General features: G+C 38.9%; 1 protein-coding gene across 9 annotated transcripts in view; it reads right to left on the reverse strand.

The window, feature by feature from the left end:
* Nucleotides 1–309: 309 nt before the first annotated feature.
* The window catches only part of HDX (highly divergent homeobox), a 91,705-nt gene continuing 69,999 nt past the window's right edge, over nucleotides 310–22,015 (reverse strand). For all 9 annotated transcript variants that reach the window (XM_045030632.1, XM_045030630.1, XM_045030628.1 and 6 more), the window contains 4 exons: nucleotides 14,877–14,956; nucleotides 11,736–11,819; nucleotides 6,702–6,824; nucleotides 310–3,133 (listed from right to left, as the gene is read on the reverse strand). In XM_045030632.1, coding sequence (XP_044886567.1) covers nucleotides 3,008–3,133; nucleotides 6,702–6,824; nucleotides 11,736–11,819; nucleotides 14,877–14,956 — 413 coding nt within the window. In that variant the 3' untranslated portion in view covers nucleotides 310–3,007. The remainder of the gene's footprint in view (nucleotides 3,134–6,701; nucleotides 6,825–11,735; nucleotides 11,820–14,876; nucleotides 14,957–22,015) is intronic.

Consider the following 22,015-nt stretch of genomic DNA (forward strand, 5'->3'; position numbering starts at 1 on the left):
GACTGAATTTGGCCAAGACCATAGCCCTGTGTTTGCTCGCAGAACTGCAGAAGTACCTTCCAACCTTACCATCCACAAACATTTAATATGAAGAGTATGTGCACCTTCCTAGACAAGCACTGCTCCCCAACCAGATGCCAAGAGAAAGGGGGCAGCAAATGAAGAATTGGACAGAGACATAGGGGGACTTGTTGATGTCATGTTTACTGATCTGACCCTATGAACTTAATTATTATATCTAGCAGTCTTTCTGGAGAACAGAACATCAAATCATGAAGCCATGAGACACATGTGGTGACAGAGAATGGCTGGAATGCAATATTCAGAAATGGCCATTCATGATTTTCAAAGATAATTATTCTTCCAAGTTTTTACCATACTGTGCAGTAGAAGAGCAAGTCTGCTGTTCTGCAGCCTCTGTCCTGTAAATCTGTATTTCCTTAATGTTTTTAACTAGCACTGGTAATAACTCACCATTAAGAGTTTTTTGTTTTGTTTTTCATGTTGCAGGTATTATGGATGAAGGTTATTTTGAGGAGAAGCATGGAGGTACTCAAACAACTGTACAGTACAGCTCTACAAAGCATCTTACATAGGAACATACTTCATATTTAGTATTTCTTCTTGATCATCCTACGTTGCTGCTGATTGTTTCTGGATGTGACAGCATGACTATTTTATTATAAATGCTCTGTTATCCTATATTGAAGAAAGTGTCAAAGCATATTTTGCTCAAAGGGAAACACTCAGTACAGACTCTAGCCAAGGAGTGTGGAGCCTAGGATTTTAAGTGTATATCATGAACCAGGATTCTAGTTTACTGAGTAAAGGTTTGTTTTTGGCACAGTTCATCCAATCTGAACTTCCTGATTTAGTTTGATGTCATGTCAGGAAAAAAGCAAGTCAGAACAATACAAAGTTACTCATGGCAGTGATAAAATTCTACTTGGCTACTAGTGTAAAAGGTGAAATTGCAAAAAGATTCATAGACCACAAAATTAAGAATTAGCTTTAAGAAGAAGCTGCCTTTTGCCATCCCATGTCAAGGAGAAGTAACGGAATTAAGGTCCAAGTTGTGGAGCACGAGTGCTAGACACCACATTTTAAATTCCTTCAATAAAGCTTACTGAAAACATGAGGTTTTATTGTCAGTTGCAGGATCTTCCTATCTAGAGATAGTACAGTTAATATCCCAGAGCAGAAAACCTATAATAAATCACGCCTATTATATAAGGGTGTATAGTAATGTAAATTAAATGTATAATATATTTAAATACAGTACAGTGATCGTTTCTCACAGTACGGGTTTGAAATGACTGTCAGATTTAGGGCTGGAATGAAGTTAATACATTAACATCATATTTATGATAGAATACATTTGTCCCTCGGAAAAAATGCTGACAGCAGTTTCTTTAACACCTGGGAACAGGAATTCAGTTTAAAAGAGAAGATGGACAGAGGGTGCAAACTCTGCATGGATTTTCCTCTTTTTGGACACTTAAGACTGTTTTTATTTAGAAAGGCCAGATTGTTCAAACCTTACTCCCATTATACAGTAAATAGTCTCATTAATTTCAGTGGTACTACTCACAGAATAAAGTACCATTCAGCATAAGGGTGAAAGAATCTAGCTCTCAAGCTGATGTGACCTAAGGTTTTAGTGAGGCCGGTTTGTAAATATTCAGACTAGAAATTACCAAGTTCTAGCTATATGCCACAATACTATGTACCATACTGAACTTATTTGAATCTGTCAGGGTGAACGTATTTATTCAAACAAGATGTGAGATTTAGTATGAATGAGTGCTGAGAAAGGATAAATTAGCAGAGAGTGGCTAAAGCTATCAGGCATGCAGTTTAGAAACTTCAGTTAAATTTATTCTTTGTCAGCACCTGGAGTCTGCTGGCGGAATGACACAATGTGTTAAATTGGGCTAATTAGTCATTGAATCACACTGAGGAAATTTGTGGGGCCCAGATTCCAACATTAAAACAGCTTCGGAGGGAGACGGGATGAAAAAACTGTCCTTGGCTGACAGCACTGTTGCAATGAAATGGAGTCTGGTTTGTAGAAAATCTATGTAGCTGATTCCTGAATCTTCATGAACCAGAGCCTTTACTGTTCAGGTTTTATAAAATGAAGTGAAATAAAAACATCACTATGATGGTAAAACTCTAAATATTGGTGTAACATTATCTCATCCCATCACTATAGTAATAATACCAGAAACAGTTGCCTTCTCCAGCAATCAAGAGTTTCCAGTAAAAGCCTAATGGTTTACAACATTTAGGTCTGCTTCTGTACATTAGTAATTTATTGAAGCCAATTAAATTTATTCACTTCGTCTTCCAAGTGTTTTTCAGACATTTTTATCAGATAATGGGAGACTCAATAATTTACACTTATATACCAATAAGCACCTTAGTTTAATTTTCTAATTCATTTTTTCAGGGGTCCAAGAACAACTCTGCCCATTTGCCCATAACAAGCTCATGTTTCCATCTGGATTCCCAATTTTCAGTCCACCTACCTGAGTAAGAAGGAGCAAGGGAAAAGGCGATGGTCACAATAAACAGGACTGGTGAGTCTTACATGACAAGCAATGTTGAAATGTTACCTAGCTGTGTAACTGCATGTTTATTTTCCACTCTTGGATCCCTGCTCAGAATAGATTTTACTACAAAGCAAGAATTATTTTGGAAAATTATAAATGACCCTAATCAAGGTTGTAATGCTAAAAACTAAAACTTTTCCCCATGTAGCTTTCTCACTTGCCAAAACCAAAGTTCCATATTCCTTGTCACCGCAAGTTGCAGTCATATCACATCACATTCACCCTTCAGCAAGGTCTGCCTAGTTTACCCAGGTTTTTGTTGACTGAATGATATCAGGTAACAAAATGCAGTTATCTTGAAATGCACACCTGTTAGGCAGTCTAAGCATTGTGTGTGTGTGTGTGTATATATATATATATATATATATATATATATTATTTTTCTCCAAAGATCACAAACTGTCCGAGGCATTTTTCTCTGATAAAGACGACAAGCTGAATGAGGTATCATCAGGCTCTGGAGATGTGTGATTGAAATCCATCTCTTCTAATTCAGGAGGTAAATCTGACAGCAGTGCCTATGTTTAAAAAAACAAAACCTTTTTTTAAAATTAGTATTTGGACACGTTTTTCAAATTTAATGTTAACTCATTAAGTAATTTGTATAGTAAAGGATCACTTTTTATGATTTTTTCACTGATAATGGTGAAATTCCCAATACTAAAGGAGAAACAGTCCAAAAATGATGTAACCACTGTACTGTTGCTGGATAACAAGTTTACTGCTTGCAAACACAAAGGAAAACAGTGGTATCTCAGCTATAAAATGCAAACATAATAAGTGATGGCAAATTACCATATTTCAAAATAGAAACTACCGTATCCTGAGATGCATACATAGGAGGATATCCAAAAGTGAACCTCCCACCATCAGTAGTTGAAGAGGGAAATTAATAATTTAATCTTTTCTTCTTGGGACACAAGAAAAATGCCTTAATATACTGGCAAGTGACTCCTTTCTACTCCTGCAATGTCTGTTCATTACAGTGATATCTTTTCTATTGTAGTTCTTCCATTAACAGCTACACTTTTCTAGTTTGTATGATATATATTTATTTTAGATTTTCTTTGTACCTTAGAGTGGTACATTCAAGGACAAACTAAAGAAGTTTAGCCACTACATTTTTTTCCTGAATGAAGATATTTTTAGGATGATTATATTTTACAATATATATGCAGACTTGCTAATTGTTTCAGTTACAAGAAATACTACAAACCATACCCTTTGCCCACAAAGAAAAAGAAACTACATATATTGAAGGATTCCCAGAATGTTTTCATGGAATTAGATCTGTTCTATGGTTTATATGCTGTAACAAATGAATAGCTTGGCTCTGCACTATTGATTTATACGTGTGTCAGAAGCAGAAACTATAATTTGTTAAGAAATACTGACAGTTGGCTTATGTAAGATAAATGTCTGAACTTACTGTTTAAATTTGGATTACTTATTTTTATTGTCAATATTTCTATTAAAATAGCACCAGTTGGGATTGGGGTCCCATTGTGCTGGGGTCTATACGAACACAGAAGAGACAAACCCTGTCTTGGAGGGCTTACAGTCTAAAGATTTCCAGAGAGGTATTTTCTTGGGGCCTTGATAGCTCCAGATGTAGGTAATAAGTTATAGGTCATGAAGCCTTCGTAGATTACTGGCTCAAATCCATCCTTGAATGGTAATGATTACCTGTCATCACCAATTGACAACTGCTTGCTGTTTTTACATGTAATAAATTGGTGGCCTCATTCTAGTCCCTAGTGAATGGGTATCCTCTTGATAACTGATACTTGCATCCTTGTTGGCAGTCTCTGTAGAAAAGCCAACATTAAATCAGCATGTAGAGGTGGTTCCTCCTGAACAATGTAGACACACATTTGCAGAGCAATATAGAGGAAGCTTGCCCTGCTGCTGCCAGTGCTATTCCTGTTTTGTGAGTAAACTCATATCAGTTATCAGAATTGCCAATCTGTGACATTTCACAAATGGGAAATCAAGTGGGAAATGAAAATAAAAAGATAATACTTCAGGATTTAAATTTTACTTTAATAATCATTTTTTGCAAAGCATATTCTGTTTATAAGATCACTTTTAAGATCACTTACTCCTAATCAATTTCTAGGTTACTGTGGATACAGATTTAAATTAACTAATGTAAGTAATATTTGAATTTTAAAATTACATGGTTTTCATATCACTTTATATCTGAAGTGATTTAGGTGCTTAAGTCCAATTGAATTTCAAGTGTCAGCCTCTTTTGAGAATGGGACTTAAACTCCTAAATCACTTCAGATTTTATGAAAATTCTACTAGAAATATAAAGTGATATGAAAACCATGTAATCTTAAAACTCAAATATTACTTAGATTAGTTAATTTAAATCTGCATCCACAATAACCTAGAAGTTGAAGTCCCAATCTCAAAAGAGGCTGACACTTGAAATTCAATTGGACTTCAGTGCCTAAATCACTTCAGATCTTATGAAAATTTTACTCCATATCTTTAATTTCCAGAGGGCAGGTGGGTTGATTCCTTTTTCTGACTGTAAGTTTGACAAATGTAAATATAAGGGTAACAGATTTAAAACATGTACATTTTTCTCTTTAAATATACATCTAGATTTTTGCATCCTTCTGAAAGGAACTGTACTGAATTGCACTAACTTCAAAAGCTGATTGATGTCCAATGTTATTTCTAGTATAAAATTCATTTGAAAAATATGATTATTTTAATGCAAAATTACCCCAAGATTAAAATTTTTCAAATAGTACAATTAATTACTACCTTATAATGAATATATAAAAAATGGAATATATAAGACCATCTCTACGGATCTGATCCTACATCATGTGAGTACGCGATATGGGACTGGGCCGTATGTACAATGTCATTAGTAGTTTGCTGTAATTGATGTTTCAGTTTCATAGTTTGACACATCTCCAGGACTCCAAATTAAGCTTTATTGTACATTGTCAGCTGTGCTCATTCCTTAAATTAAATACTGTAATAAACAAGGAGCATTAGTACTTTAAAAGAAGTGATGATTAGAATATATAAGTTTAGCTTCAAAATGTTGCACTATTTTTTAACATAAAAAACTATGTAATAAGAAGAGATACTGGAGATTTGATTTTTTTGTACAGCAGTATTCATTTACTGTACGTGGACGATCCCCACAACTTACAGTTTGTGACTGGAAAGCTGAACAAGCATACACACACTCCTCAATCAGTATTCAACCTGTGCACATAAGTCCTGATCCAACAAAGTACCACAGCATGTGCTTAAAGTGAAGTAATGTATTAAAACGTTTTGCTAGATTGGCGCCATAGTTCCACCTAACAAACCGAGGAGGAAAATGGTAATGTTTCTATGAATGACTAGAAGAAACCCCACTATCTTATTGGTATCACATTATGCATTACCACAGAATACCAGATCCTCAGCAGGTATATGTCTGCATTGACATCCTTGGAGACCACACTAGCTTACATCAGCTGAAGATCTGGCCTTCTGAAAGCTACTTGACGCGGTACAAAAATAATGATTCCTCAGAGCAAACAAAGACTAAAGAGAATAGTTAAAGGCACTGGCAGGAATTGAGGAGATCTGGTTTTTATTCCCGGCTCTGCCACAGACTTCTTCTGTAACCTTGGGCAAGTCACTTATTGGTCTGGGCCTCAGTTCCTTCACTGGAAAATGAAGCTAATATTTTCACTCTCTTATCCTTTGCCTGTATTGTCTGTTTAGACTGTAAGATCTCAGGGGTAGGAACAGTCTTACTGTGGGGATGTCCACACTGCAATTAAACACCCAAGGCTGGCTCAGGTCGTGAGGCAGTAAAATTGCAGTGTAGATATTTGGGCTCAGGTTGGAGCCCAGGCTGCAGACCCTCTCCCTCACAGAGTCCCATGAGTGTTTAATTGCAGTGTAGACATACCCTGTGTGTTCATACAGTGTCTATCACCATAGGGCCCCAATCTGAGTGGGGGCCTGTAAGCACTACCATAATATAAATAAATACGAAAATGACAAAAGACAAAGAAAAAAAAAAGTCTGACATAGTTGCTGCCTACTTCTTAGACTTACCTGCTGCTGTTCTTTATCATCTGATTTGATAGCAAGTATCAAGCTCCTAGTGAATGTCTGTAGTTCAAAATATTTCTGTTTGTGATTCTCCAATTCATTTTCAATGAACCTAACTTCTTCATTCTGAGGGGAAAAAATAGATATAATTCTCCAAATAATAATTAGTATTGAATAAAATTATGACATCAAATGTACCTATATTCAAATAAAAAGGAATAACTGAGTTTCTTATTGTTATGATAAAAGTAAAATAGGGTAAAACCAAATAATTCTAGAGAATAAAGATTCCCTGTGAAAGTATCATCATGGAAAAATTCCTCAGGATTAGCATTGTCTGACCTTATTACTTTGGTTTGATAATTAGGCATTAAGACAGAACAAGGCATGTTTTATGACGCTTTAGAAATTAACACAATCGGGGCATTCTAACTGGCTGTGAATGATGTCATACTAGGCCTATAATGCCCAGTAAATGCATAGGCCAAACCATTTCCTATATAAACTCCATTTATTTATTTGGCATATGCAATCAATGATGTTCAAGGCACGAAGACCTCCAGGTAGCTGAGTCATTTTGCATATTAACGCCATGCATAATAGCAATCACACTACAGACAAAGCATTCAGGGGAATTATTGTACATCTCTAGAGCACTTTTAATAAGCACTGTCTTTTGGTCCCAGAGAGGAGAATCTCACCTATCACCTTAAAGGAAGTTTTTACCTCTCTCCCTAGCAAAGATAGTCTTGAAAATGTAAACAGACAGCAGCAAGGCTCCACTAAAATTCCCTAATTCCATGGCACCCAGAAACACACATGTTATGTGGAGTCAGCTAAGTTTGTACACCAAAGGATCACCTCAATAACCTTCCTCAAAATCCTAAGGTCAGCCATGTAAATAGTGATGCATTCAAGGTAATCTGTTTTGTTTGGAGAATGGGAAGGAAATTTTTTCAAGGCCCATCCAAAATACTAAAGCTTGTCTGCTTCTTAACTTTCTGAGGTTGGGTCTGAGCCAGACACTGCTCATTCAGGCAGTCACTGAACCACAAGTTGGATTCACTATTGCTGCTCCTGGCACCAATCCACCAGCTGCTCCAGTAGAATACAAGGAGAAGAGCTGGGATCAAGCTGGTGCTGGGAGAAGAGCTGGGATCAAACTGGTGCTACACAGAGTGAAGGTCTTGAAGCCTGCCTCTCTTCCACCATTGTTTGCCTGCCTATAGTTTGGGGATAGTATCGTAGATGTGATCACAAGGTACGTGGGTGAGGTAATACCTTTTATTAGTCCAATCACAGATATTACTTCATCCACCTTGTCTCTCACTGTTTACAGAGACAGTATTAGAGGGGAGTCTATAAACTGTTTTCCCCTACCAACCCTGACTCCTATCCAAGAAAAACCTCTTCTTCATCTGCTTCTGCACTAGTTAGGAGACACCAGCCTACCTAATTCAAAAGCCAGAGTACTCATCCCTAACCAATAACCTAGCCCATCATTGGAGGGGACCTGCTCATAATTGCCAGAACACTCCACAGCCGATCTATTGCCACCAATACAGGAATGAATCTTTGCACATTTAACTCTCCTTTCCATGCCTCCAATAGCTATTCCTTAGATAACTAAAATCCAACCTAGGAAAGTAGTGGCTGGAAATTTTCAGCATCTGATTGCTTAAAATAACCTATGTGAAATGAGCTGGTGGTTTCTCATTCCCAGTTTCCACTAACCACATGACCTCAGATACCACAGTGACAGGCACACTATAAATACCCAAATAGAAAAGAAAAACCACCACAACTGACATCCTCATTAATGGGCTCAACAAAACAGCAGTGTACTAGTCTCTTTCTCTCAAGATGATCCCTTCATGTCAAATTTGTGGCATACTGGTAAGTGAGTGTGGGGAAGCATTGACAGTGCCAACACGGTAGATAAACAAGAGGGCTTCAGCCAGGCATTTCTCAGCCATTCTATAAACAATGAACAACATGTATTATTGGATTTACAAAGCACAAGTTTAATATCTAGATGGCAAATCTCTTAAATCAAAAGTTCAGATTTAACTCCAGGAGTACTTCAGCTAATTCTCACATATACCTTACTAGACTTACTGCACTATATATATTCTAAGTTAATTTCTTGAACATAAAAATATAATTTTCCCTAGGTATTTCCCTTTGCAAAGATCAGGTTATGTGAAGATTATATGTAGTTAACTACCTGTGTTCTGTTTAGATTTTTCAAGATTAAGAAAATGGTGCATCTGCAAAAGGTGTCCAAATGATGGCGCTGAACACCAGTTTTCCACAGAACAACAACAGATAGCAATATGCACAAACTACATCACAGCCAGTGCAAGATTTCTCCCATACATAGTCTTCAGCCTTCCTTACCACATGTGCCTCAATTTTGTTCTGGAAGACTCAGTTTTAGGGATGAGAGGGTAATTTGGTCTCCATGCCAATTTTGCATTTTCTTTTTGCTGTGACTCCCAAGAGATTGTCAGCTTTTGGTAGCAGTTTTTGGCATATAGATTCGTGTCTGCTAGAAACTGAACTGAGAACATCAAATTATTTTGCAACCATGTTTTTCTCTTCGTACATTTATTCATTGCCTAGCTAAGAATTTCTGAATGCAAATAATACTCCACACATACACACAACGTGTTTTCATGGTTATGCTGTTCATTAAGCTCCTGGGAGAAATATGTATAAAACTTCATAATATAGAGCACCTAGAAATAAAGAATTAATAATTAGCAGTAGGCAGCTTGAATGCTAGTGCCATAGTAGTGATGTTACAAAGTAATTCTTTCAACAAACATTGGACTTAACATGCCATTAAAATAAACACAGCAAAACATTATTATTTCAGTTAACATTACATGTTCTTTTCTTTGAAAAAATTTAAGCCTTCCTAAATTAAAGGAGTGTAGGTAAACTGCATATACTATATATTTCAACAACCAGGCATGATTGTGTTTTTCTTATTGGATGGATAAAATGCAAATCAGAACTCAAAAGTGGCTCCTTTTGATCTAATAATTTTTGAAGGCATATCCTTGTTGTTTGGCTCAAACTGTAAATTAATTTGAAAAATCATCTTCTGTGAATGTATAAATGTACATGTTTGCAGATCTGAGATGTGGAATTGTAGTTTGCTGCAGATACCAGAATTTGTAGCTGTTTTGTACATTGTGCATAACTTACAATGACCAAATTATAAAGTACAACTATCCTAACAGCAAGAAATTAAGGAAATTGTGTTAGCACGATTTTAATTTTTCCTTTTATTATTCAATATAAAAAGCCAAATTTCAGAATCATTTAAAATTAGGTCCACACATCTGTTCACATGATTATTTGGACCTGCAATGATGCATATAAACCAATTCCTACAGAAACTTTCAGGTTTTCATGGTAACAAATGATTGCATGTGTAAAATTAGAAGTCTAGTTAAAAGGCATCTGAAAACTTTGCCAAAAGTGTGTGTAAAAAAGTTCTGCAGAATAGGCATTCATTTATTTTATTGTATTATTTTAAAAACCCGTGAGACTTAATAGTATGTTCTGGACATGAAAGTTTTGCGTAAGATTTGTTACAGACTGGCTATCATTTCACATTAATAAAACCTGTATTTCAGTTAAGCTTAAGTGATAATCAATTTCTCGTCTATGCCTAACAATCAGGGATGAATTTTCAGCAGACCAATCTTGGTTGATGTAGCTATTTTTGTATAGAAAATACATTTTCCATGAACAAAATGGATAGTTAAACATGCATTATGCAAGCTCTTATGCAACTGACAAACATTGTGAGCCGACTTTTAGGGGCTTGCTAAAGAGTTGGTCCTAACAATACATTTAATATAGTAGCTTAAAGAAAATATTCTCTTTTGGTAGGAAAATCAGCTTACTGGGATGTGTTACTGATGAAAGCTTGCAAGTCAGCTATTTACTCAGGGCTTTGGTCCAGTAAAAGCTAGCATGCATATTTATGCAGAGAACATGTGACCATGAAGACTAATAGTTTATGTCAAAACGTAATAAAAACAAACAAGATTCTGTAGGGCATGCTGTCACAACAAGCCATTCAGTTCAGTGACAAGTGACATTAAGAAAAGGTCATTCGCCATCCATATTCATCCTGCGTTGCCCTTACCCTGAACACACTGCCCAGAGGATTCATTTTTGTGCCCCAATGGGTATAGTCTATTTTACTTTTTAAAATAAAATATTGTTTTAGAAATGGGTTCTAGTCTAATAAAATCTGTATATTTTACAAACAAGGAAGTTACAAATTTGTCAGTTTCACACAGAAAACACAAAGCATAAAATGAAGCCATCACAACTCTTAGGTGAGCAATAACAAACATATAACCTTTACAATTTTGGCAGAAGATCCTGATTGTCAGGGTATCCAGCACTTTTTTCATGTTACTATTTCAAAGACAACTCTATATAGTCATTTTATAACCAGAATGGGCAGCAATGTTGTTATACTGTGGTCTACATTATTAAAGTCATTGCTGTCTCAGACCTCCCTGCTTTATTAGAGGACTCTAGCTGCTATGTTGCCTCCCAATTCTGGCAGTATTAGGCTATATATTAAAATAAAGCCCAAAAGAACAGATTCCTGGCACAAAGAAAGTTTGTATTGGATAAAAACGCAGATTTTACTTAAAAAGATAAATGAAAAAGATGGTATGTTTTAAATGCTAAATAAATTGCCTTGGTGTGAGACACCCACTGGAAGCTGGAAGCTGCTAGAATTACAGTAATTTAGCTGCTATGAAGGACTGATGCTGCTGTTTCTTTCTGTATTCCTTTCATTTTGCAGAAACAAGGATCCAATGGCTAAGAACCCACAAATAGATGATCGAGCTACTATCACAGCCTGAATGCTGGAACAGAGGCCTTCTTGTAGTTGAGGTGAATTCCACCCTTCCACACTCCTCCCTGCGAAAAACCCTGCTTGAGCTTTCTGTGTAAAGGGAACATCTCTCTCAGCATAAGATCTCAATCACTTACCTTATAATCCAAAAGAGAGCTCATCTGATCCACTTCAGAATTACTGATCATATCACTTTCTTCATCATCTATAATTTCGATTTTCTGAAATAGAAGTGAAAGGTATTTCATTCAGAAAACTAAATTCTTGAATTTCTAGCTTACTAATAGAAGTCTCTAGGTTACTCTACTATTAGACCTAAGAAACAATAATTGCACCTCTCAAATTATAATGGAAGAAAGAGTCCTACGTACATTTCTTTTGCCTATTTACAAATTATTTTGAATTTCTGAGTACCCATTAGATGGCGATCATGCACTCTGTTCACATGCAAAGCTCCAGGGAGGAAGCTACCTGAGGCAGTGTACACTCAAAGTTAGGACGTTGCCATGGTGACTCACTTTGTTTACTGTGGAGGAGCTAGCTGCTGCCATATTTTTGTTGATTAAATTGCATACTGCATTCTCCTTGCAGCCTGCACAGGTGGCCTTGGGGGAAAATTTATTTCTTCTACAGACTCTTTGTGAGAGATGTCATACCAGCCACGTGGAATGTCTATTCCTCTAGAATCAGAAGGCAAGACAGACACTATGATGAATGACTGCAAACCAAGGAATTTCCTACTGGCAAGTCTTGCCTGGGTTAATTCTTGCCCTTCTATAGTAAAATGTCTCTTCTTTTAAAAATGGTTCCTCGTCTAGTCTGTTTTAGGACTTTGGCAACAATATTGTGATAGCTCCAGGAATTGACCCAATCTTTTTTGAGTAAAATGATCTGACAGGGATGGGCCTCAAGTTTCCTATGCCTCTTCTCTCTCTTCCAGCACCATTAGAAACAGAGAAATTAGTGGAAGGAAATTAGGGAGTTCAATTATATATTGTGAAAGAAAAATACATGTGTCTCCACCTGTTGAAACTCTGAGTCTAGACATATGGAGACTAAGAGAAGGGTCATCATCCAAGAGGAAGAACATCCTCCTTTTGTAAACATTCTAAGACACTAAAACTCTGTTAAGGTAAAGACAGGTTGAGAGTACATACAAGTGATTTATGGGTAGAGTCCAACCTGTGGGCAGAGGGAGGTGTGTAGGTGAAGGGATTCCTTCCTGGACACCATATGATGTTTCCAGTGAAGGTATAAAGGGAAAATGAGGACAGTAAGGAGATTTTGAGGGGATAGCAAATAGGGGGATTCCCCCTTTATTTCCTGCATTAGAAGAACTCCAGTCCTGATCATAGCAGTCCCTTCCAGTGCTCCACCTCCCATAAACATTTGGGGGCTTGCTGGGCCCCCTAACATCTACTGCAGTTACTGGCATGTTCTTCGGGGCCAACCAACTCCTCCCACAACAAATCTCAGGAGAAAGGTTCAGGTTCTAACAACCTAAATTTGTTGTCCAATGAGCTTACATAGGATCTTCAGCCTTCTGAGGAGCCTTTATTGGTTCATCAGGGAGCTGGCTGACTTAACCCCCCCTCCCCTCCCCAGATCCTGATAACTACCTGAGCGCCAACCATCAATCCTGAAGCCAATATTCCTTGGTTTGTGGAATTCCGATTTGGGAAGAAGCAGGAAAGCTAAAATCCAGTTTATGACAGAAACTCAATTGTGACTTAACTATGGAGATCTCACACATCACTGATTCTAAGGTATTTAAATTTTTACCATAAAAATTAACACATTTTCCCTAAATTCTATAACCAACTGCCCTTTTTATCTGTGTTTATTTTTATACCCTAATCATTTTAAAGTTAATTTAAACACTGTTCTATTAAACAGCAATAAAATTGGTTAAATTTATTATATCTTAGCTCACAGAGATTAAATACTGATTGAAATAGTAGAATAAAAGCCTGCCCTAATACCATTATCTTTCTCACTGATCCCACCACCTTCAAAAACTGAGAAATATACAGATTCAGTAATTTCAGCTGTTTGCAGTTTATCTCTTTGATTTATTGGCAAGAATGCCAGCCTCCTATCACAAACTGATTTATATTCATTCCATCTGCTGGAAATCTAATTTAAATATGAATAAAAATAAAAACTACCTGATGGGTACTGTAAAAACCTATAAACGTGACATGCTTTGTTCTGTCATAACACACTTTCAATATCATTCTTCTCACCTCACTGAGTTTTTTTTCAAAAATATAACACATTGGAAAATTCCACGTAAGTGCTAAATACTGTCAAAATAAACATTTTTCAACATGAAATATGGTAGTAATACTGTGTTGTAATTGAAAGGATTTATGTTTAACACAGGATTAACACTGGCCTTTTACATTCTTAATTAGATCTATTTTTGAAAAATGTAACCCCCCCAATTTTTAACAGAATTAGGTAAAAACACCCAGACAAAAGTCTTAATATTTGACAGAATTAAAAATAAATTGATAATAAAAGTATATGAACCAAATTCATCAACAGCAGAAGTAAGGCTACCTCAATGTAGTCAATGGAGTTGTACCTAATTACTCAATGGTGAATTTGTCCCTATATTGTCATGCAGTACACTGGGCTTTCCAAGACACAAAATTATTAAACACATTATAGTGAGGCATGTACTGAGGATTCTGGGGCATCTGGTCTCTGAGGTTCACAGAACATCTCAGGCTAGCTGTAACCAAATAAGGCATCAGTACTGGGAGAAGCTCCGGATGGCACCTCTGCAACCACACAGAAGTTCCTTGCTGGATCAGGGCCTAACCATTCAACCTGAATGTAACTGTTTCAGGCCTAACTAGTACACCAGAACTAAGCAGGACAAAACACTGTTTCAGCACTTCCACATGTCCCTATACACAGAGCATAACTCTACTGAAGCAACAATGTTCCCAAGCTGAGTAGAGTGGAAGAATTACTCAGGACTTCAGAGATGAGAAAGACTAGAATGTAGTAATGCAGTTACACTAAGTAGCCTCCTAAAACACAAGATTTCTACTCATTAAATGGAAAATATTTTTATTTTTTTGATTGAATATGCACAATTCTATCAATAACTGCTTATTTTTAGTATTCAAGTTATAAAACAGGGTTCTTTTTAACAGGACATGAAACTGAAATTTTCACTAACTTAGAAATATTGCCTTTGGAAGACAGTTTATACAGTAATAATTAAGAAGGTTTAATTGGTAGGATATGGAAAGTGTACATACCACATTATCTGCAGATAATGTATTTTGGTCCTCTTCTTTGTGACCAATTTCTTCATTTTGAATAACTTCACTGGTTTCTTCTGCAGAAATAAATGAGCTATTATATCTTCCTTGGAGTTCTAGCTTTAGTACCCTAATGCCCTTTTTATGGAATTCCTTTAAGATATATTTATGTGGTGATGTCTTCTATGACTTTTAAGCCAAAGTTTTTGTAATTAAAAAGATTACATATAATTAATGTTTGACACAAACATTTCAAATCACATTTATACCAATCACTGCCTAAGACAGATAGACATTTTTGTCAGTTACTCTCCTACATTATACACCAATTTCTCACTGCTTATAGCTTCAGGCTTGGGTTTTCAAAGGAGCTTAAGGGAGTCTGGCACCCAACACCCATTGAATTTCAACAGGAGTTGGGTGTCAAACTCCCTAAGGCTTTGAAAATCCCAGCCTAAAAGATTAGGGTACATATATGTGTGGGTTTGTCTGTCTGTGTATCTAACTCACATGCACGCATACACCCCCATATTGGTGCACTGGAACCACTAACCCTGGTCTACACTACAAAATTATTTTGGTATAACTACATTGCTCAGGGGTGTGAATAATCCACACCCCTGAGCAATGTAGTTATACCGACCTAAGCAGTGGTGTAGAAAGCGTTATATCAGTGGAAGAGCTTCTCCCACCAACATAGCTACTGCCTCTCACGGAGGTGGTGTTATTAAGCTGATGGGAGGGCTCTCTCCTGTTACCTTGGAATGTCTTCACCAGAAGCACTACAGCAGTGCAGCTATGCCACTGCAAGTTTGTAGTGTAGACCTGCCCTAAAATTAATCCTGAAAACTGAAAAAAACAATACAGTGGGATCAGGATTTGGCCACACTGAAATCAGTGACAATACTCTCATTTATTTACTTAATCTCATTTTTGACCTATGCTATTTATTTCCTCTCCACAGGGTTCCCTCACATAAGGAGTACATTATTCCCCCCTCCTTTTTTCCCCTTTTTTCTTTTTTTTTTTGTTTGTTGCCAAAAGTCCCCATTGTTCTAATCTAACACTGGGAATTTATATGGGCAGAGTTACATCTCTCAGGAGTGTGAAAAATCTACACCCCCGGAGAGACTTAGCTATGCTGACCTAACCCCCAGTGTAGACAGTGCTAGGTCAACAGAATTCTTCCATCAACCTAGCTACTATGTCTTGGATTACCTATGCCAATGGCAGAACCCATGTACCACTGTAGCGGTTTAAGTGTAGACATACCCTAAAACATTCTGCAGTTTGATTTTGTCCTCCTACACTTTTGATATCTTTCCAATTTTAACATCTACAAATCTAATCCTGGTTGAATTTACATCAAAGAATCACTTGAAAAAGACATTAAATGGTGCTTCTTTGTTTTGTTTAGTTGGGACTTGTCTACACTTAGAACATTGCAGCAGCACTTTAATGAAGATGTTACCTATGCGGACGGGAGGGGTTCTCCTGTTGGTGTAGGTAATCCACACCCCCTCGAGAGGTCGATGGGCGATTCTCCTATTAACCTTGTGCTGCCTACACCCGGAGTTAGGTTGGTTTAACTGCATCGCTCATGGGTGTGGATTTTTCACATCCCTGAGCAAAGTAGTTATACCAACCTAATTTCTTAGTGTAGACCAGGGCTTGGTCACAGTATCTCTGGAAATTCAAAGAGAATCCTGGCCAAGGCTAGCACTAACAGGAAGGCCCACTCAATGAAGACTGACAGTTGCTTCAGCAATATGATTAAAGAATCTCTTCCAACTACCTGGTAGTTTTCAACAATGCAGTGATCCATGGATTCCAGACTGAGAAACCACTGCAACAGATATTGATCTGAGGTTTCATGCTGTAATGCAGTGACTGTATGCCTACATGTGTTTTAATGCTGGGAAATAATGTTATAGAAAAGGGGAAAGAGTCTAACTCATTAAACTACATAAGCAAAGCTACAGATTCAAGTATAGGAAATGTCATCTATAAGAGAAGGAACAATTTCTAGCTTTGTAATTATAGCAAGCCACTTTCATCAAACAGAGTATGTTAAAAACATAGGTCATATAAGTTAGCCTTTGATAGTTGCACAGGTTATTAATTAAGCAAATAGCTTAGTATATTTCAGGAAAGAATTAGACCTTAACATAAAACAAGAATAAATATCTACAACAGTAATATTTAGAACAAAATTAGAAAGGTTATCAATCAATCACACTTCAGGGCACAAGCCAATTTCCAGCAATTCCACAATATCAGAAAGAAATCCTACCAACTGTTTTTATATTGTATACCGAGGTGTATTAGCAGGATTTCTTGCCTTTCTTGGTGGCATCTGGCTTGACTATTTTTAAACAGAACAGCTGATTGGATGGCTCATTGGTTTGTACCTGTATGGCAATCCCTATATTCCCAGTTAACTCATACTGCTCTAAATGCAGAGACATACATTCACAGTAACTATGAATCTGTGCAAGGCAGCTACTTCAGTTCAGGAAGCCGCATAGCTTTGGGGCCCTGAATCACATTCACAAGAGCTACAAAATCCTATTGCACTACCCAGGGTCATTGTGGAAAACAAGGGCGACATCTGTTTTATTTTATATGAATAGGATATGCATCTCAGTTTTACCAGTTGGATATTTAATTGGCTCATAGACTTTTGTTGTTTTAACTCACTTCTGTGACTGCAATGTAGCATTAATATTTTGTTTTGATGAAGCTGTTTTGTGTCATTTCAATCGCCTGCTTGTTACAGGCTTCTGGAGAAAGTTCTTGCAGGTGCTGAAAGCAGCTGAGCCTGTCAATTTACCACTGGTGGTAAACAGTTGGACTGCAGTCCAGAGATCTAGTCCAAGGGTGGTAGGACCAAGTGGTTCCACCCAGAGAAGGGTGAAGGAAGCAAAAGCTGTTACCAGAGGGGTGCACATGAGGGGGATTGAAAAAGGCTCTAAAGTGTAGCTTGCCCTGTAATCTCAACAGTCATCATTTGCTTAGTTTGACCAGTGAATCCAAATTTCCAGCATGAAGAACCAGTTCTTCAATTAGTGCAAATTGGCACAGCTCACTGACCTCAGAGCTGCACAAATTTAGACCTAATGTGGATGTAACTAACATAGTATGGACAAAAGGGCCAGTTAATGTTACTACTGAACCCTAACATTTTCCATTTTCTGATTTTGATAAAGTATATACCCTTAATTTTGCATCAAGTTATGGTTTTGATTTTTGTTCATCAGCTACTTTTAAAGAGTAGCATCCCTCAACAGCCTCATTACACTTATTTCACTTACCTAGTTAGTTCTTTTCTTTCTGGGGAAATTTTGAACCATCACACGTGCGCATAATTCATGTGCCACGCATATATATTAATTATTTTTTTTGGCAGAAAATAGCTTCTCTAGAAAGTTATTGAAGTTCTGCCTTGTGCCCACTAGAGGGCGCTATGGTGCTAGACCAGAGCAGCCTCAGCAGAAAATAACTTCGGCTGGAAAGTTGCTGCAGCTTGGCCTTTTTCCCACCAGAGGGCACTGTGGCGCTAGAACAGAGCCACCACTCCTGGCTAGCTAAGGAAGAGAAAGAGCCTGTAGTGCCTTCTTCACCGCACAGGGGTGAGGGAGGTGCCGGGCCACACGGGGATGGGGGGAGGGGTGCCAGGCCACACGGGGATGGGGGGAGGGGGTATCTGAATGGGAGTGGAGGGACACATTTGGGCAGGGGGTTCAAAGACACATGGGAGTGCAAGGACACAGAGATGGGGCAGATGTGCCTGACTGAATCAGAAAGGCTAGGGGTCAGCCAGGATCTTTATGGGGGATGCTCCCTAACAAACCCTCCTTGTGTCCTCCCCCCCAATAAAATCCGTTCCATACTTTTCTCACCCATAACCAACAACCCCAAGTTCAGACCCAGGCTCCTTCCCAGCAATCACACTTCCCTCTCCCTCAGCTCCTCTGTTACCCCTGACTCCCCCAAGCCTTTCCACTGCTTCTGAGCAGTGCAGGAAACACAGTTCTGTATTGTAGTTTAAATGAATTATTGCCTAGTAAGAAATCTATTTGTCAAAAAACATTTCCTGAATCTTTTTTGTTGTCTCTATTGTTAGACATACTTGCTGACAGGTATTTTGAAATAAATGACCAAAAATAACTGAAACTGGTGTGATTATATTGTGTTATTTTGCCAAATAAATAAAATATGCAGAATATTAAAATATTGTGTGCAGAATTTTTAATTTTTTGGTGCAGAACTCCCCCAGCAGTAGTTCTTTTCAACTCTCTGAATGTCCTTTTGGAACCTATAGTTGTATTTTCCAAAGAAGTTAAAAGGGTGATTACACAGCTCTGACAAAACAGCTGCTGCATGTAATTCTGGACTACTTATCTTCTCCAGGAGTGCCAGTTCTTTTTTCAAACCCTCATTGATATAATTAGCCCCTCTCTCTCCTCTCATAAAGTCTTTATTATGGGTTTAGCAGACTGGAGACTCAAAGCTAAGTGACAGTCAGTGCCAACAGAAGAAATAACGTCTGCAACCCAACAATAAAACTGAAACCATCATTTTGGCAGTTTTAAGGATTATCAGAGTCAAAGTCCACTGCTATATCTAAGGTTTTAGTTGCAATTTAGTCCAACAGCTTTTCCACAGACTTGGGGAGGATCCAATAAAATAGTTTACTTATTCTTAATAAATCCATTTTAATTTTCCATAAAGGTTCTCTTTACTGCCTCCTAACCTATTTTGAACTACTTTCTGGGTTGTGGCTGGTAGGAAAATAATCTTTATGTTGAATATAAAAATCTCCTTCATTTTTGTTACTAAGGAAATCCTGTGTTTGTCCATAGCTCCATAAGCTTTATTATAATCATATTCTCCTGGCCCGGATCCTTTACAGCTCTGTGTTCAGCTTCAAAAGGCCTAGCTCAATGAATATTGAGTCATCCTTCACTTTAAATGGCATAACATTCACTTGTTTTTCTTTTAAATAAACATCCTACTGGACCAGTTCCTTCTCCCTCAGGCAAGTCAAGGATTCTCATACTTTGGCATCTTCCTTGGATTTCAATCAGTTCTACCCAATTCTGTATCATCTTATTCTATTTATAGTTGAATTTGACAAAGACATCACAAGTTTGTTCCCAACAGTTCTCAATGTCTCTTTCCTCTATACCATTCAAATTGACACGATCAAATGTGGCATACAAAGCTGCAACAGTGTGCACTAAAACAGACTTCCTTTTAGTTTAGTGAGCCCCGGGTTTATTGATCACTTCTAATCAGAAGCGCTGGGAGCAATTAGTTCCCTCAACTTTTGAAGCCAGTGAAACATGCAAAGGGGGCAGTTCATCTCCTTAAGGGCTCAGAGTTTTAATTTAAAAAAGGGACATAGAAGACTGGCTTTGGTCATTCTACTCTGAGAGACAGAGCAAATGAGTTGATCGTCTAATTCCCATTTAACACTCAAACTCATGAAATTGCAGGGGTGGGAAAACAAATTCACTCACACACACACACACACACACACACTTACTTTAGGTGCCCTCTAAACAGCCCAGTGCTACTGACTTTGCTGCCTAATTCTGTTTAAAGAGGCTTTAATACTATTGTAGGTATGTTTGGACTAGACTGTTTCAGTTGTGTTGTAACTCTAGTTAAACATGATTGTGTATTTGAGTTGACCTAGAACAATGATTCTCAACCTGCTTGCAGCCCAATCAGCACACAGCTGTGGCCCGCATGACATTGTCAGGGCCATAACTAGGACGGAACGGGAGTGGCACCTGACCCAGGCACAGAGCCAGCAGGAGGGGCGTGCAAAAATGGGGCAGTGGAGGATTAGGCCCAGCGTCAGCCCCCTCCTGCAGGATTGGGCCTCGCAGCATCGGCAGGAGGCCCAGGTGCTCAGCGCCCCCCAGACGCTGCAAGAATGCAGGTCCATTGACCCCCAGCTAGAGCAGGCTCCCCAGCACTAGGACCACAGTGGCAGGTGTGGAAGGTGGCCTAGGCAGCTGAGCTACTGCCGAGGTAGGAGACCAGCCTGCACAGGGAGGAGGATGCAGGGGCATAGGACCGCGGGGAGGGGGTGCAGCCGGTGCCTGGGGGACAGACTCTAGGTTGGGGACTGCTGGCTGGGGGCAGTCCCTGGATAGGGGGCTAGATACTAGGGCACAGTCCCAGGATGGGAAGGTTGAGTGCTGGGGGGCAGTCCTTGAGGGGGCTGGGTGGGGAACTAGATGAAAGAGGGGACAGTCCCTAGGAACGAGGGAGCTGTCAGCACTGGACAAGGCATCCTGTCTCTGCAGGGCAGGCACGTGTGCAAGCCAAGTGTGGGGCGGGGGCGGGGGGGTCTGGATGCTGGAGGTACAGTTCCAGCTGGGTTGGGTGATGGGGAGCATTCCCTGGCTGGGGGTGCAATGTGGGGAGGGGCTGGGGGGCAGTCCCTAAATGAGAGAGTGCTGGGCGCATTGGGGGGGGAAATCCCTGGCTGAGAGGGGCACCATCTTTGTAGGCAGGGTCCGCAGCTGTGCTGCCAGCAGCAGCGAGGAAGGGAGGGTGGCAATATACCATACCATGCCACCCTTACAGTAAATGAATTCATTTTAACAGTTAATGTTTTGACCTATTGTGCTAATTTAAAATGCTCTTGGCAAACATTTGCCAGTGTTGAAATGAAAGGTACTATATCAGTTGGAGTCATACTGCTGCCATTAACAAATACTAAACCTTATTTTATTTTTTTTAGCTCTACAGGTAGTATATATATATACCGTATTTTTCCATGTATAAGACGCCCCCATGTATAAGATGCCCCCACTTTTCTAACCCCAAATTCAGGTTTTTGTTTTTTTTTCTCCCCTGCTTTGCCGCTCCGGCCATGCCCCAGGTTTTTTTGTTTTGTTTTCTTTTCCCTCCAGCCGCACTGCAGCTGTCCCCCCCGACTTTGCTGCTCAGGCCCAGGAAGAGGACGCGGAGGTAGGGGTAGAGGGAAGGAGGAGGGCCGTGCGCCCGGCTGGTCTCCGGCGGCAGCCCTGCCCGGCTCCTGCCGCGTCCCTCCCCGGCCGCGCGACTCCTGCCGCCCGGCTCCCCGGCTCTCCCGGTCCCCAGCCGCCCGGCTC

The sequence above is a fragment of the Mauremys mutica genome, chromosome 9 (genome assembly GCF_020497125.1).
Source record: "Mauremys mutica isolate MM-2020 ecotype Southern chromosome 9, ASM2049712v1, whole genome shotgun sequence".
Lineage (NCBI taxonomy): Eukaryota > Metazoa > Chordata > Testudines > Geoemydidae > Mauremys > Mauremys mutica.